Source organism: Chroicocephalus ridibundus, chromosome Z (genome assembly GCF_963924245.1).
Source record: "Chroicocephalus ridibundus chromosome Z, bChrRid1.1, whole genome shotgun sequence".
NCBI lineage: Eukaryota > Metazoa > Chordata > Aves > Charadriiformes > Laridae > Chroicocephalus > Chroicocephalus ridibundus.
In genome coordinates, this window is record NC_086316.1 from 50,608,747 (window position 1) to 50,627,722 (window position 18,976).

An 18,976-nucleotide genomic window follows, 5' to 3' on the forward strand; every position below is an offset into this window, starting at 1 on the left:
ACCATTTTCTGGAATGGAAAAAAGGGATTACTGGGATTTAGTAAAGCTGATGTAAAAACCTAGGAAAAGAAAAAATAGTGAGATGACTAGACAAAAAATTGTACTTGCAGTTAACAGGAAAGAAGAAACTCAGGAGGGCTGAGGCCACTCTCCTTTGTTTATTTAAAACTAGAATAAAAGAAACAGTATGAAACATCCTGCAGAAAAGACGTTGTTGACCTGAATGAAAGCTGAACGGAATCCAAACCTGATTTTGGTTTCTGCTCCCCAACACCACACAAATACTGAGCTTGAATAATACCTTCCACAGCTGAACATGAGCCAAACTGCACAACAAAGAATTGATGGTTCAAGTTCCTGCCTCTCCTATTCCTAAAGTTCTCTGGTTCGGTGAAATAACACTAAGCATCAGTATAAATCATCGGTTGTATAACTGAAGTTATTTTGTTTCAATATTTATGAAACTATGACAAAAATGTTTTGTCAAAAGTAGAGCAAGACAATTTTATTTAAAAATTGCTGGCTGAGAGACAAGAGCAGTAACTCATTGTCAGAAGATCCTCCTAGCATATTCAACTTCCATGACTCAAGCAGAACTGTGATTGTCAACACAGACACCCTGGCTGAGTTTAAAATGAGAAAATAAGGTTTTCTTTCGATCGTCATATCTGGGGCTCATCTTATTGAACTATCTCGCACCAGTAGCTGATTAACTCCTGAAAATTATTTTTCTGCAGAATGCCTTCATCTCGTAGAAACTGACTGCAGAATTATGAAGCCTGTTTATTGGCATTTGGGGTAAAGTACTCTACAGCCTCTGGTGTATTCAAAATACAGTCATTAGAGAGCATTTGCTGATATATGTCAAAGAAAGCACAACAGATTCATCCGATCACAAGATTTGTTTATTTTTCTACCATTTCCCAACTTAACAGTTTTCTGTATTTAGCTAAAATTTAATTATTAAAAATAAAATTACCCTGCCACAAATTTGGGGAGAAGAGGTACACTGAAGTTTGTCTCATTTTCTGATTCAAGTGTGGTTCCCTCCATCCACGGTATTTCCGACAAAACACCTTGTACATAGACCTGTCTGCAAGTACAGAGCTGAAAGGAATGAGGAAACTTGAAAGGGAGCTGGGGCAACTTGGAACAAGCTCATAGAAGGCAATAGACTAAGAGAGGAGAGAGCCCCAAGTAGAAAAGCAAACAGTATAAAAAAAATAAATTACAGATAAACCACAACATGTTTTTGTAGCATTTGAAATGGTCCAACAGTAAATTGGCACCTGCAACATGTAGGAAATGGATTCGACAATGGAAAAATAAGCTCAACTGTTCTTTTTCAATAAAATTGAATCAGCTTCCCAAATTTTATAAGTAAGGAGATCTCCCTCAGACACGGGTAATGAGGCTAAAAGATGCACATTTGTATACTGGTGCAAAGAGGAAATGTAAATTAAAGGAGTAAAACATCAAGGAAATTAACTGCAAAGGCACATGGAAAGACTAAAAATAATGGTAAACAGCTGAGCACAGACCAAAAAAAAAGCATGATAATAAATAAACATTAACTTGAACATCTCAGAAAACATAGAAACATTGCCAGACAATAGTCTTATGTTATTATTAGATAAATTTTATTGATGTATCCAAATGCCAAAAGAGGTTCATGATGAATGAACAAGCCGATAGCAATAGTGGAACCCAGAAACTGCAACTCGACTGTGCCTGTCTTTGAGTTCAGAGCTCCAGAAAGGAGGGTACCAAAAAGAGCCCAAATAGAGCAATTTAAAAATTAAAAAAAAAAAAAAAAAAAAAAAAAAAACAGAAAAAGGAAGGGGGAGAAAAAAAGAAAGAAAAAAAAAGGAAGTTAAAACAAAAATCAAGGAAAGAGAAAATTACAAGTAACAGATTTTGATACGCAAGCATACACGTTATATATAATCACGGTAGATCACATATATAGAGGATTTGCACTTCAATTCCTTTTTTCCCTGAGCAGTTCTAATACACTAAAGCATATGTGAAATACATACCATATGTGAAAAATAAGGCTACTTCATGGACTTTCAAATCAGACTGTCAGAGACCAGCTATTTTTGAACCTGCCTTCTTGACATTATTAAGTCGTAATAATAACGTTCTGCTATACATTTTTCACAGGGTAAGTGCCTTAAAAAATTATAGCCCCCCTATGATATTACATTGCTTTTTCTGTTGATATATCCTCATCCATCATATATTAATGTATTTATACGCTAAATTGTTTACATATTAGTGATTTCATTTATATGTCAGTTCATGCTTTACTACAGAAATGTTCAATGTCAAAGCCACACAGGTCTTTAATTGAGTTAGGAAGAGACATTTCCGAACTGAAAATGACAAAAACCTAAGAATTAACCAACACAGGTTTTGTTGGTGAGTGTACTGAAACCAGTATAATATCATTCTTTGATTAAGAAAGTGATATAATGCATTCTGGAGCTAAGTGTAGGATTTTAAACTAAAACATTTCCCACTCTGTATTTCAGAACTGCTTGGTTTTAAACTTATTAGCATACATAGGCGGTACAAACTGCCTGCAATGCAATCAATGCAGAATATGACTTCAGTACTATATTGATGTATGATAACAATGCCTTTATTAGTACTAGTAATACTAGGATTTGATCTTTTCTCTTTGTTTTTCTTTGGTGTCAAATCCAGGGGATATTTTGTTAGCAAAGCCATTTTCCCAACTTAGATGTTACCATCAGAGTTATTCCTGTGGGACACACTTAGCTGCTACCAGACAACTAGAATAGGAATCCCTGATTAATTCCTGAAAACACATCTTGTCAGACCAGTGCAATTGCTACTGGTCTGACTAGAAAAAAATAAGTTTAAAATTCTAACAACATGGTTTTAAAGTACCCAGCTCTTTTTAATCGGTAGCAATTGTTGCATTATCTACCAATTCCATATGGTGATGTAGTATATATTATATCTACTGGGTTGCATACAGTTCTAAAATATCTCCCTTATAAGCCTTTTTACTTTATTTACTTTATATTAATTCTGAAGATAATAGTTTTTAATTTTGGTCTCAGCATGCAAACACTTAGCACTAGATCTTTTGCCAGTTTTTAGATGTATAAAACCAAAGGTCTTCTTTCATTTAAAAGGTCATATTTCATCAAAAATTCAAAGAAGCTGAGGAGATACACTGACCCTGAAAATACACTATTAATAAGGTCTTTACATCCCAAAAAGCTCTGACACTGGTTGATCCTGGAATTGACACAAATTGATCAATGGCCCCAAGTAATGCCATATGACCAAGCCAATGCCTAAAATTATTCTTGTAATTACCATGTTAATTTGCACATTCTTATTGTTATTGTTTGTAGTATAATAAAACTTAATGGCCCCAAGACAAACCAAAGTCTGATGCTAGCACTGCAGCTATGTATAGATAAATTTCAGTCTTGCACTGGTGCAGATCTCACGGCAGAAGCCATGGCTCATGTTAGTTATGGAAAATTTTAAGCTTTACTGTGCTTTGTACAACAGTAATAATGTTGTGCTGGGTCTGGTTGGGATGGAGTTAATTGTCTTCCAGAAGTTTCCTAAAGAAACAAAAGAATTGTGAAGATGTTGCACCTGTCTGTGGAAAATAAGATCTGAATTTCACAGAACTGAATGCTGAGTCTAAAGAAATTCTCTACTTTTATAGTAGCACAATTATTGCTGGCCTAAGTTTAGGGCAGATCCTAGTGCTGTAAAAGGTTGGGAAAGCATTACCACCCCCACATAGCTCATGATCAACAAGACAAAACAGAATGAATGCACAAAGTAAAACAAAGAGATGATGTCATGCATTGTTTCAGCAGATGAAACAAGCATTCAAGTTTCTTCAGTGAAAGTACAATTATTTGGTTCTTACTGCACCTCTAAAAATGACTTGCAGAATACTTTCAGAAACAATATGTAAACACCTCACAGCATGATTGCTGTATGTCAGAGAATAGAAAACCTCTTCTAAAGTAATGTATATATACATATAAATATAAAACTTAAGTTACCTCAACTAGCTCCTCCACTTGAACAAATACACCTTCTAGGCATAACTTTTTTTCAATCAGAAAAGGGACAAGAGTGTAGACAAGAAATAAAGACAAGACAGACCACTGCAATAGATTTGTCTGGCCAAGGGCTATAACATGTAGCATTCTGACCCATGGGAATGAGTCAGCCTCAGGAGGTTAACTTAATTCTTATGATCCCCAGAGATCACATGTGATTTCAGAGACTCCAGCAGATGCCCTGAAAGTAGCGGGTAAAGGTGTAGAGGAGATATAGACCAGTCTTATCTTCCTCCGCCAACTTCTGTATTCAGTACCGACCAACAATGCTATTGCCAAATATTAAAGTGGTAGTAACATTCTTTTACCAATGTCACACAGGTCACATTTATAATGTGGTGTGTTGGTTTTATTTACCTGTCTTCAGTCACAGTTTTGCTTTAGTTCTAAAATTTGTGAATGTATATGTTCAAGCTACGTGGCTCAGCTCTTTATTTGCACATATTTAAAGGAATTAACATAGGCTTTTATTATCTTTTCCATTAAGAATAAAGTACACAAGCTATAGAATGCATTAAAACCCAAGCAAAACAAAAAGATACACATTCAAGGGAATATCAGAGTGACAATATATCTAAAAGCTAGCAGAGCTGCAAATTTTCAAAGGCTAATTCAATAAAGAACTGAAAGGGAGAAATATATCCTTTAGTGGATAGGTAGGTATCAGATTGATAGATATATTTAAAATAAACAATCTTAGGTTGATTGTCACTGACAATAGTGCTCACAACTTCACAGAGATCAGTGGAAGATGAAAGCACACATTGCCTGGAAGAAATGCATCACCTGAAGGCTGGCAAGAATTCCATTTTACCTAAAGACTACGAAATTGCAGTAGGTACATACAAAATAATGTGATACTGCAGTCGTTTGTACAACCTGATTTTCCATATCCATTAACACATAAGTATAACTAAGGATCTAACAGACAAGATCTGAAAAATTAATTGAAGTCATTTAAAATGTTACCGTCCTCTTCTACCCTTCTGGCAAAAGCTATCTCCAGTTTGCAGTCCAGCATCCTCGCCCAACCCTGCCTTCTTCATGGCTCTGAGCTATGGATGACAGGCTGTGAACTAGAAAAGGTGAATTCAGTAATATCCCAAACCTAACTATAGTAAGAACATCTGGAAAAGTGATGGCAGATTTGCACAGTATTGTTTTTCAACTACTAAAGCTAAATTCACTTTACTGATAAAGTCCTTGAGTCACACAGCATAAAAGGGGCCTCAGGATTTCAGTATTTGAACATAAAACTCAGCTTCCTGGCATTCAGAACTGCAGACCCAAAAAACAGTTAAAATGCTATAAGAAAGAAGAATGTCGAGGTACAACGACAGAAAGAAACTGTGTTGCCTAAAATTTGGTAGTCTGATGCCTATCACTGGTAAGATTTGAATTTGTACAACTATGCTGGCTTAAATTGCATTATTACTGCTTGCCATTAGGAGAACAGAGGGGAGAAAGTCTCACTTGGCTGGCAACTGTTTAAATGCTGTATTTGTCCACGTTTCTCAAAAATCCCTTTGCTACCAATGTCATCCCACATCCTCTACCAAAATAGTATTCCTTCTTGATTCAAAACTATTGAAAAAAAATTATTTCTTTATAATAATTTATTTTCAAGGACAAAATTGAAAATGTTCTTACAACTGTGTTTTCTTAACCAGCTCCAGGTGCGGAAAACCATAGGGAAGAATAATAAAAATATTTCAACCTATATTTGACATTTATAAGAAAGGAAATTAAATACATTGTGCTATGTCCTAAAACATAGTTCAATTTATTTACAAATTAATAGAGAAGTGACTTAAGTGATGGACAGCTATTAATTTTAGATTGTTTTCAAAACAAACTATATTTAAACGAAGATGCAGCAATGGGTTTATTCTGGCCAATTACAATGTAGTTAATATTTCTGTAGAGAAGTACGCAATATATACTTAAGAGTATGCTTACTTGTTTTAAAATTCCCTTTGTGATTAAAAATTAGGGGGTTTTGTATTACTGGTCAGCTTTTTCTCTTTTTCTTTTCTAATCTAATTTTCTAATCTAATCCTCACTTGATAACTGTTTAGCTATCACACTTTCATTTATGCCTGAAATCTTGTCTTAAAAATCTGTTTCTTTTCATAGCATTCTTTGTTACATAACTTTAAGTAGAATGAAGCCCCTCTTATTGCATCAGCTGAGCACCTCATTTATAGAACACACAGCAGGTGTTTACTGATCTGAGGGCCGTTTGGTCATATATAATATTGCAGCTTCACAGTTATCTAATCTCTCCTGTACCTTAAGCTTTAAGACTGTCAAAAGCGGTAGATACAAATGTTTTCAGACTTAGACCTTCTTTTTAGGTATCAGCAAACACTCCATAGTTTTCATTGTACTGTTGCTAAATTTTCAACACAATTATGATGTTTTGTGACCTATAACAGGAAAAAAATAATAGTTTTCTTTATAGCAGAAAATTAGTTGAAATATGTATAATCAGCGTGGGATGACAGTCAGAATATTTCTGTCCAAATATATTGGTTTCTAAAATTATATTTATGTGAAATGGGCAATAACAATAATTTAAAGTCCTATTTACTTCAGCATTTAAGTCCTACCTCATTTACATTAATTTTTTCCCTGCTGTAAATTCTTTAGTTTCAACAGAATTACCTCTGATTTACACAGGTGCTAGCAAAAGCAGTATCATTCCTTTAAAACATCATATATTACAGTTACTTACACAGAGTAAAAAAAAAAGAAAAAAGGCACTGACAGAGCTTCACACACATGTAGTGAGAGATGCCTGGGATCTCAGAGAGTTTATTATCTGAACAGTTAGGGCAGACAAAGTCAGCACAGTTATACTGGACATGGCAAACAAAGAATATTCAGGGCAGACCAAGAAATTCGGAGGTGAAGCAACACTCCAAAGGTCACATAGCAGGTCAGCTACCACGATGTGAAGAGCACCAAGATTTCCTGATGCTCAGTTCACTGTCTGAGCTTATGCTATGTTTCTGCAGAAGCACATGCAGAGCATAAAAACTATAAACCAGATGCCCTGTGTAAGACCACTGCACTGCTCAAACAAACCGGTTTGAAACCTAATTTAAGAGGTCAGCTCTGGCATTCTTTATACTCTTAAAAAAGTGCCATAAATCTTATCAACTGTGACTTCTTAAAATACTGTCACTTCTTGTTTTCTTACAATTCCACCCTCCTAGGACTCTTCCCACCTCTCTGCAGCTTTTTCAGCATGTCTGTTGGGGGATCCCCTCAACTTCCTCCTTTCTAATTTACCATGGAGACTACACAAGGCTCTATATATTGGTGCTTTCCGTTCTCTCTGCTTGTGCTTGCTTTCTTAGTAATCTGATCAACATACATTGAACAATTATTTCTACACGAACTCTTAAAGAAATCATTACTGGAGACCATTCTCCTCCTTTTCAAAGTTTTGCTACTTTTCCTGTCATTTTGCCAAAAAGTTTTGCAATGGCTTCAAGCCCAGAGCCTTTACTATATAATTTGTACTCATTAGGCAGGAAAGGAAGTTATTTGCAAGTTGGTGAAAATAGTTTCCTTTTCACCTCAAGTTAGTTGGATCTGTTCACACAGTATCTAAGTATTAGAGAGTCATGGTTTATGAGAATGGTTCCCAGGCACTGTAAGAAAAATGAAAGTAGTACTAACATCAACAAAATCACACATGCATCTGAACTTTGCATGAGACATACATGTGCAGCTACAGAAACCCGACATACCTTGCTATTTGATTACATAGGTTGAATCACTTAAACCAGTTCTTCTAAACTCTTAATACAGTTAATAAAAAAAAAAATCAACATAACTTAAGCTACATCTGTTATCATCTTTACCTATCATAGTAAAAAACAAAGCGAAGTGCTATCCTTCTAAGCCTAAAAAGCAAATAAAAAGAAGAGTAAGAAAAAGCTTTTCAAAATATTTCTATTTATTCTTCATTTTTAATAATCAAGATTTTATCCATTAAGACATCTACATTATATGCTGTTCCTGGCATACTGTATGCATCACTAACCACACGCCTTCTGTAAACTATAAGAGTTCACCCATTCACTTCATTCATTAAAATTCACAGGGCCTATTATTCTGTTTACAGCCTAATAGATATTCACTGTCACTATTCAGGCCTCTGATTCAATTTGCCTAAATCCCAGATGCAGAGTAATCCTGATGGAGATTAGCTTAATTTATCACCAATTTCTTCTAAGAACCAAGAAAGGTTGGTACTTCATAATAAAAGCTGTGCTTCTCCTTTTTTCCTAAAGCAGCAGGCATAGTGAAAAAGAAGCAATAAATGCCTGGGGTTTTTTAATGGTGATATTTTTTCAGTTACACAAATTTTGCTTTGCATATAGGACACCTTCTCTTAAAGATGTGTACTCTGCAGATAAGACCACTGATTCTCATCAGACTGGAATGCATCCCTGTAACCAAATATTATGCTGATTCTGACTGAACACAGATTGGCAGACTCATCACCTACTTCATACAACACAAAATAATCACTCAGGGTATACTTTTCTAGGTAAAGTGTTGACAGTTTGGAATGTAATAAATGAAATATACTTATCTTTTGCCTTTTAAGTATTCCCAGTGGGGAACATTTTCTAGCAACTTGAAGTCATATTAAAGGTGTCCACTTTCAAATCAAAACTGACAGTGCTGATTTATGTAAGTGATACTATCTGCTGTTGATTGTAAAATATCCCAGTGACCTACTGAAGAAACCTTTGTTTGTTCAAACAACACTTCCAAACTGGCACAGATTATATACAATTGTGTAAAATTTTTAAAATAAATCAGTTTTCATCTGCACAGCAAACTATAGTTCTGTTTCAATAATAAGTGAGTCCATTTTTGCCAATTATAAAATTTTACAATTATCTACTATGCTCAGCATTTTTTCATGAAGAAACAAATGATCATTCAAATGGTATCCCATACCTCATCTGGGTGCCCACATAAAAAGCATGTTCTGCACACCCTGGGCCTGGAAGAAGTTGGAGCAGTAGTACTTCCAACGAAACTGCATCCACAGGGTTTGAGAATACACTCACCAATGGAAACGTCCTGCGAAGACTATTTCTTACTGTCTCATCATAACTAGAAAATTCTGAGAGTCCTCTGCAAGGATTTACTTCTATCCAAAGAACTGACTGTGTAGCTGGAGGTACAGGCAGAAGCAGTGTACTTGTGTTGCTCTCTTGTTGGAAAGAAGCTGATAAAACCCAACAGAGTCTTTCTCAAATATCTGAGCCTTCCAACCCAACTACTAATTATCTCTAATTCTTTCTTTAAAATATGTTATTATTATTTTTATTTTGAGATAAAGAGCAAATAGGATGTCATCTGCATATGGCCATTCTGAGAAGAACATGTTTTCTGGCAATGGCCTACCTTCCCCAACGCAGAACATTTGAAGAGAAAAAACCAATGATGGTAAATAACAGGAATTTGCCAAATGACAAGATTTTTTAACATGAAAGTGGTGAGTCATTAGTTAGACTTTTTCTTTGTGAGAGGAAGAAGTTTCATGGGACATTCTCGATTATCTCTGCCACTAATGGGCAGTCCCAGCATCTCTAGCCTGCAACCATGTAAACCTGACCATGCTCTGACCCTCTGTGGTACACAAAAGCTGATGCTCTGGGCTTTCAAAAGGTTAAGTGGATTTTCATAAGCTAGCTTACAATTGACCCATATAATGTTCATGATGACATTTCATAAATGGAAGAGAGAGGAAGTTTCATAGGGGCAGGAATGAGCAGTGGGGTCACTCAGAGGTGGGTCACTCAGAGGTGAAACTTTTTAACAGAACTGGTAACTTATCTTGAACTGCATATTAAACTACAGCGCAAGATAGCAGTGAGAAAATATGCCATGGCAAAATTGATGCAAGGATTCAAGGTAATCTGTAGAAAGGTAAGATGGTTATTTGGATATATATCTCTCTATATATATCTAGGGATATAAGGTAAGCTGACTGAATGGCAAATGACTGGCAGAACATCACCCGGACAAGCAGAGGTGGAATAAGGCCTCTGACATGTGTGGCTGCATGTAGCTGTATGTCAAACATCAGAGCAAGGGGGAAATGCACTTAGCTTAAGCCCTGCTCTGAGTAGCAGAAATGAGGGCAGATGTCTTACGAGAGTTGACTGTTAGATCCCCAAGTAGATCCACTAAGCTTGCCAAGTAAACTGCCATGGGTCTTGATTTTGGCAGTCAATTCTATCAGATGGTTATACTGGGGACCTATCAAGAACAGTGCCAGAACAGACCAGATGTGAACTGTGCTTCAGTGGGTATCCTCTGTGGAGGGTACACAACTCCCAAATCACAGAGGCATGATGGAAGTGAGAAATGCACTCAGCTGACTTTGAAGCATTCAGTCACCATCACCTATTTATTACAGCCACAGTTGTGCCTTATGAAAACTTCAAAACATCTTTCTCAAGGTCAAAAAAGCTCTGATATTTTCATGACCAGGGGGATGCCATCACTGCAGATTAATTTATAAAAATGAGTCTTGCTGATGTACAAGTTGAACGGGACAGACAACACTACCGAGTCTTGAGCTTACAAGGGTCCGTAACAGCAATATACGGTCAAAGTCTAGGTGAGCTAAAAAAAAAAATAAATACAGTAATGCAGGAAAACAGAATTCCTGTAGAATTAGACAAGATTTTGGACAGTTTCATAGCAAACTAGTACGCTGTACCTTATTTTCGATATATATCCAGTCAAGTAGTCTAATAGCAGTTTTTTAACTTGATCTAGTGGCCTTTTTCTGCATGTGTTATCACAGGTACTGCAAACACAAGAAAGAACATTTTGCTCTGGTTGCTGTGCTGCACGTGACCGCCAAGATTCATCTGAGGATCCGATAGTGCAATATATGTTATAGAAAATATTGAACAATGGTACATGATAGAAACTGGATGCACTGTTCAAAGAGAATTTATGGTGCTGATAGAAGCTGGATGGGCTGAAAACCTGTAACTTTATAAAAGCCATCTAAAATACTCTCAAAGCCACATTGTCTCTCTTACAGATAGTCTGTGTTCTTCTGTAATAAAAATGTTTTATTGGGCCTAGCTTACATTATACTTATGGCCTTACTTTCATCATTATTTATCAGTCTTCATAAATGCCATTGAGAAATTTTATCAGGATTTGATATCTAATTCTGTGAAAATGTTTAATAATCTAGTTTAGCTCTGATCTTTACAGAACTCTAGAAACACCTAAATTTCATTAATTACTTCTCAGATCAACCACACAGGCCATTTTTAATCCATTTAACATATTATTGATATTGCACAGCCTACATTTTTTATCTGAACATCTGAGTGTTAGGTCAGACATCTTAAAAAACAGTATATTAAAATTAATAGCAACCTTTATCAACTGACTTGTACTGTCTTCAGAAAAGAAATCATATTTATTCAATGCAACTTATTTTTATAAAGCCATTCTAGGAAGTATAACTATACTTATGCTTTAATACTTAAAGAATTGAATTTCATATCAGATTTTGTTTTAGCTAGAAATGAGGTCAGACTAACTGACCTAAAAATACCTAACTGCCTTTTGTGATATTATCATTCTTTTAGACTCATGGCAGTGTTATAGTATACTTACACTTACTTTGAATACTTACTGGAAATAAGGATCAGCAAGAGAAAAATTCCCTAACCCTAAACCCTATAAAGTTGTAAGCTACAAAAGTTCTCAATTTAAATATACTACTTTCTAGAAATTGTTTAAAATCTTCCATTGGCTACTAATGGACTGGGGATGTTTCACCATCTTCATATAACATCAGCCTACTTCCTTACAGATACAAACCAGAAATGTTCATATAAGACTTCTATCTTTACACAGTTACAGAGTTGTTTTATCTAATAATGGGTTGTATCTGCCCTGTAATAGCTATCTCAATACTAGTACATTTTAAATCATTCCCTTTTACTATTGTTCTTGGCCTTGCTACTCACAGATTTCATCTTGATATCTTTAGCCTCTTCTACATCCTTTATACTCTATTGCTGCTCATATTTTCCAGTTATTATCAATAATCTGTTTTCCAATTCTTTTATATTGCCTTTTTGTTTCTACATATTGTATTCTCTTTCCCATCAAATTGAAACAGATATTTACAAGGACCTACCCTCTAATTATGCAACTGTGGTTTTTTTGGTTACTTAAACTGTTACAGCGCACAATTTCTATTTGTATTTTCTACCAGCCTATATCTTCCTCATAACAGCTTTGGAGAAATGAGCTGCTCTGAATCAACCTATTTTAGGTTCCCTATTGGTTCCTACTGAATGTAATTTAGGACTAGCATCTGATCCTTATATCACAATCCAACAAATATAAGTCCGGTAATGAACTACAACATATTGGATACTGCAACTTTTGTTTGTAATTATTTCTTCCACAATTTTTAGAAACTATTACTAGATTTTACAATCTAGCAATTTTAGTTAGTTGCATAAATGTCCCAAACTGGGCCCCGCATAGCAATGCGGAGCATTACAAATATGTGCTTAATCAGTGACTCATCATATCCTCTAATTTGACCCAGTGGTGTATATCAGGATTCTACCAGAAACCGCTCACCCACATTTTGTAACTTGGTATATTGATCCAAATGGATACAAGATCCTGTGGTTCTGAGTTATCAATAACACTAAGGGTGAGTAACAGTGTCTGCTATAAACAGAAAGAGTGATACTCTCTTCTCTGGAGTTCCTCTGTTGTCCTATTAATAGCTATAGCTATTAATTAGCAACGCTGAAATTCTATAATTGTTGTATGTTAAAAAAAGACCTATATAATGTCATGAGAGACATGGAAGGGCTAGAAAAAGTAACTGCATTCAATTGATTAATGAGGAGCGGATTACTCAGAAGAACAAGTAAGGCTTGTGAGGTGATCAGAATAGCAGTCAAAGATAACAGGTTACATTATACAAATACGTTAAACAGGTTAAGCAAGAGAGTTTGAACTTGATTAAGCTTGATCTCTATACAGAAAAACTTATTTGAGTTACTGGAACTTGAGGAAGAACCCAGGTCAGGGGAAAATTGACAGCTACCTGGAAGGAAAGAGTAGAAATGAGACAGACCAGACTTCAAAGAAGAGCTGGTGCAGGAAGGAGTACTGCTACTTCTTATTGTGCCACCTCGATCTTCCTATGCAGGTCATAGTATCAGATACATGAGAGGTATTTGAACAGGATTTACTTGATATACTACAAAATTCCACTGAAACGCCAACAATTTTCAACTATATTTTTTATAGTGGTATACTGTGAATAAAATCTGATTTCAGAGAACTTTTTCCCCTAAATATTTAGTACCTAACTAAACAAAGCAGTCTACTGAGGAACTCCCTGTTCATCAATATTTGACTTACAGACAGCATCCTTATTTTCAAAAAATCCTTCTGCAGAGTAACAGTAGTCAGCAAAAATGTGACTTGAAATATGCACACATATTCTTTTATCCAGGGGAGAAACTACGTATTTAACTTTATTAGCTAAATATTATTATTTCTAGAGAAACTACATATTAACATTCTTTTCACATGCAGTACAACCATGAATATTCATGGTAACTAACAGAGAAGCAGTCATCTTAGTCAACAACAAAGGAAGTATCACAATAGTTGCTAATAGGTGATTTTCCTCATTACAACTACTTTTGAAAACAGAAGACCTTTTACTTTCTTATTTTCTAATTTTTGACAAACTTGTCATTATGGAAGTACGCAAAGTATTGATAGTATGAACACCTGTTTATCTCATTTGTCTATAATTGCTACTTCAGTTTATTCAATGAAGACATTCCAAAATTTATAGCAGCCTGAAAGGAGACTGAATTGCATCTCTCTGTCATCAATGACATAGGAGTATTTCATTAAAAAAATGGATAATACATTACATTAATTCTGACTTTCCCATACTTAGCCAAAAAGAAGAAAGCAGCTGTGGACCGAACACTCATTTCTTCCTCTTAGTGGAAGCATTGTGTATTAGAAGAAAGCACATTTTCCCCCATGAAAAATAACAGTTTGTTCAAGAATAGGCAAGATACTTCTGAATCACAGGACCACAGTGACCAGTTTTATTCCACTTCCACAAGGGTTATGAAACAAGGCAAATAAAAGATAGCTTTTATTTTAATCATAAACTTAAAAAATAAAATAACTAATTTTTTAAATATTAGGCACTTTTTTTTAATGCAATTCAATCCTCATTCATTTTCATCTTAGATATTTTAGCTTACAAATTCTTTGAATTTAGGATTTTAAAGTGCATTCAACATTGTTCAGACTTTTTTCATAATGAAGTTGATGTGAATTTTGCAGCTGAATTGAACATGGGATGGTTTCAGGCCAATGCCAGAGGTCTGAAAACTGACATGTAGAGTGACGTGTTACCTGTTGATGACAGAAAGAAGGTAAACTGCACAACTATTTAAGTTACTAAATTTCAATCCACGGTGGAACGTTATTAATGAGGAGATAACTATATATGTCGTCTTTTTACAGTGCATCAAAATACCACTGCTCTTTACTTCGGATGGTACCAGACTTGCTCAAATATATCTGAAAGCAGCTCACCTCAACAGGAATTCAAGAACAGTAGAGAAGTGGATCTGTTCCATAGGTTAGTAAGACATAACACTATCTGAAAGTAGGTATATAGTAGATAGCTAAATTCAAGACAGATATATACTGAATAGGCATCATAATTCTTAGGGACATAGTGGATATTTCAGAAAAATATATAATATGTGTATTTCAAATATTAAGTTACAAAACACAGATTAGTCCATTCAGTAGAACACGCTGAAGCAGTGTGATGAAGCGATCTGTATAACACCACACAGTATTATTGCATGATGCGCTGTAGCAGACTGTTAAGTTTTAACCAAAATAAGAAAAGAATATGCTACATACTGCTTTTGAAACTGCTTTCAACTTTGCAATAGAGGGGCTTCCTTATTTAACATTTCTGCAATAAAAAAGCACGTGCATGTGGAAAATAACATCATTCACACTAATCAACAGATATGAATTATTTTCTTAAATGTGTTGGGAAATTGTTTCCTGCAGAGTAATTTGCTATACAACTAAGCACTTTTTCTTGGGAACAAGTACACTGGCAGCATATACAAAAAGATGACTAATAAAAATTACGGAATTCTACAGAAGTCCAGAAGAGAGACCTAGAGACATTTATTCTTTCTCCCTGTTTAGACCAGTTCAGAACTGACACCAGGCCAGAGCAGGAACTGGAAACATTTTTTTTTTCCACTCAAGAATACCTTTATTTAGGTGAACACTCAAAATAAAATCAAAACTCAAACCTTCACAAATGTCATGAACTCTTCTACTTTGTCATTGGTGAGCAGCAGCTTCTTCTGTACAGTTTCCAAAGCCTGTTCAGTCTGTTTAGCCAAGCCCTGTAGCTGTTGAGATGCAGTAGCCTCAAGTTCAGTCATGGCATATTCAGTCTCAATCATTTTGCTCTCTAGATTGTTAAGCTTGAGTTCCTGAAATATATCCGCAGACAAACAGCAGTGATATGGTACAAGCTGATAGGCAGGTATGGTAGACCACTAATGAATGAACAAACCAACCTCCCACACAATAGTTAACACCACACAACATTCAACTTGCAATATATAAAATGTAATTTCATGGGAAAAAGTAATTTCATTTTCAGTCATTAGGTCTGCATCTAAATTCCAGATTCAAGTAAATCAGCAAAAGACATTACTGTTATTCTGTTCTTTTTCCCCCTTCTATATTTAGAAAGTCTAAGCTGATGACCTTGCAACTTTTCATTTGAAAGTGAGGTATGAAAAAGTTCCAGGGCGGAGCCACCACATCTCTAATGTACCTTTTTCTCCAACTCATCTTTAGCCTTGTGATACATCTGCTCATAGTGAGACTTCTCCTTTGTAGCTACATTCAGTCTTTGTTTCAGTGAGTCAATGCAAGTTTTTTTGTTCGAACAGTCTTCAGCCAGTGCCTTTACCTGAAATAATGGAAGGTCAAAAGCCATTGACTATTAAGATATAAAACTTAAAAATGAAAATAAAATCAAAACTAAGCTTACCTATATTGCATAAACATACCTGTATTATTTAAATAATTTTATTAGAGTACCTTTTTCTGAAATTACAGTCTTTAATAAATCTCTGCTGCAAATCCAGTAGAAATTGTTTTGCATACAATCTTGTTACATAAAGTCATGAATTCTATTAAGTGTAAAGAAAAGCTCTTCATTTGCAGAGCTGTTTGTTTGTATGTATTTTTTACTCTTACGGTGTGTGCAAAAGGGAGTAAACCACAACTTCCACTCATTTCTTCTATCAGAGCTAAAACCATTAATTAAAACTCATCTAAGAAAATGATAAATGTCTACAAGTTAATAGTCTATAAAGCCTCTCAGATAATTATTATCATTTTACCATACAATGCAAACACTGATTTTGGGTAAAATGAAATAGACCAATGCTCCTAGAAAATCATTCAGCTCTCCTGACAGTATTAATCACAAAGTTTTCCTGACAGTATTAAGTAACAGGGAATTTCTTTGATCATCTGCTGAAGATACTGTAAAATTTATCAAGTTGATTTTCCACATGGAATAATCAAATTAATGTATGGAATTCGATTCTCTGGAATCTAAGAAATGCAGCACTTAAAATACTCCAAGAACAGCATTGAAGTACGTACTTCCATTCTAAATCTTCCATCTTAAAACCAAAACCAGGTTTTTATCTTGTTTCATACTTTAGCTCCCTTGCTTTCTTATGCTATCACTCTCTGTCTGCGGATTTCTTAATAATACCTTATCTTTGGCACGGAGGGTAAGACAGTAGCTCTCTCTAGAGCTGGAAGTGCTATATAACTGCAAGCAGAGATAGTGTTTGTGCTATCCAGTAAGAACCTGCATTCTAGGAAAACCAAAGCAAATTGGTAAATGGTTTATTTCTATTTTGGAGTCATACGCTGCCTAACCTCGCAGACAACCAAGTGCCATAATCTTTTTCTGGTATTAAAGGCTGAAGTGCAATACATTGGTTGGATAATACAGAAAGATGCCAAAACATAGGTAAGTTCTCCTAGCTTCAGTGAAATCATCCTAGAATTTTTCAGGAGAAAATAATTTGCTATAGAAATCAAGCTCTACTTAGACAGAATTACATTAAGCTAAGAACTGTGAATCATTTATAACATTGCAAAAGAAAATAGAGTAACATATTAAAGCATTTAACTGCTATAGCCAGGAGAGGTGCATGGACTTCATCAGCATACGTCATGTAAAATGACACTTGTTTCAGGTCTACTATATTTTATGAACTTACAGTACATAAAACTAAATCTCACTACTTAGACCATATCCTTGCAACTCAGAGTTCTGAATACTTTAATATTTAATTACACCTCTTATGAACGTACATTAAATTATGCTGAATCCATCCAAGCTATCACCATATACTGACTTCATACAAATTATAGTGGAGGGAATTACACCCTTAGATTAACTGTATGTTGTTTGCTTAAAGCAATATATTGATTTAGTATGTATAGCGTGTTGAAATAACTTCAGTAAATCCACCAGCTTTTGCTTTTCCTAAAACTATCAATAGCAAGAAAGAAGCACCTTTCTCTCAAGACTTTCCAATGTTTCATTAGAGGTTTTCTCATTTTCTTGATTTGCTTTTAGACGAGACCGTAAGTCTTCTATCAGATGTCTTTTCATACTAAGGTCCCTCTCCAATCGAGAAATCCTAGAAGGAAAGAAGTCACGCTGCATGTCACTGTTAGAAAATATTGTTAATCTGCAACTATTTTAAACAACTAAAAAGTATAAATGCAGTAGACAAACTATCATTCCTGAAGCTTTAGAATATTTTTTAAAATAAAAGCTGATGCAATTCTTGCAATTTACCCTATCCTCAATCATTAAAATCAGTTTCAAGTGTCTTATTAAACATACTTATCTCTAAATATTCTATTTAGTTGTGATTTGCTTTTTGCTGTGGTTTATGCTCTAACTTGTTTGATCTGAAACCATAATAATTCTTCTTAAGCTATTTTCAAAAAAAAAGGAAAAAAACCTTTTCAACACACAAAATATAATTAATTAAATTTCTTTGGTGTCTGAAACAGACACCAAACACTATTTTGCACAAAATTATTTTTAAAAGAAAGTGAAAGTGGGAAGTCTCCTTTCACCCAAATGATTAATACACAGAAATACATGAAAAATCTCTGTCTCTATAATATGTCCGATAAAATAATAATTCTTAAAAACCGCAAAACCTAGAAATAATATCAGCATTTTTCACAAAATTCTCAAAAAAAGAAATTTATGTTCTACAATGTAATCTCCATTCAATAAGAAAATTGTGCTTTATATAATGCCTACACCATTATGATAAAAATAAGTATTTTAAATATAAGCATAACCAAAACCTGAATATGTGCAGACTTCTAGATTTTTTTTAAATGAAAGCAAAATGAATGATGGTAATATGTTCAGGAATAAAACATTGTTTATATCATCTATTAAAAAAAATCAGGAAAACAGTGCATCTTAACATTTCTTCTATCTCTTTCACATTTATACTGTTAGTTTTATTTTGGTGACTATATTTTACAGTTTATGACAAAAGAGTATCTATTTTATAAAGGAAGCATGATAAGCAATAACTATGTTAAATTTAATTCTTAAGATGGAAAAATTCATGTTTATTTTGAAACAGAAAATA

General features: G+C 34.6%; 1 protein-coding gene across 4 annotated transcripts in view; it reads right to left on the minus strand.

The window, feature by feature from the left end:
* Positions 1 to 18,976, minus strand: part of CNTLN (centlein) — a 196,297-nt gene that overhangs the window by 11,405 nt on the left and 165,916 nt on the right. For all 4 annotated transcript variants that reach the window (XM_063320958.1, XM_063320959.1, XM_063320962.1 and 1 more), the window contains 3 exons: positions 17,866 to 17,992; positions 16,093 to 16,230; positions 15,557 to 15,742 (listed from right to left, as the gene is read on the minus strand). In XM_063320958.1, coding sequence (XP_063177028.1) covers positions 15,557 to 15,742; positions 16,093 to 16,230; positions 17,866 to 17,992 — 451 coding nt within the window. The remainder of the gene's footprint in view (positions 1 to 15,556; positions 15,743 to 16,092; positions 16,231 to 17,865; positions 17,993 to 18,976) is intronic.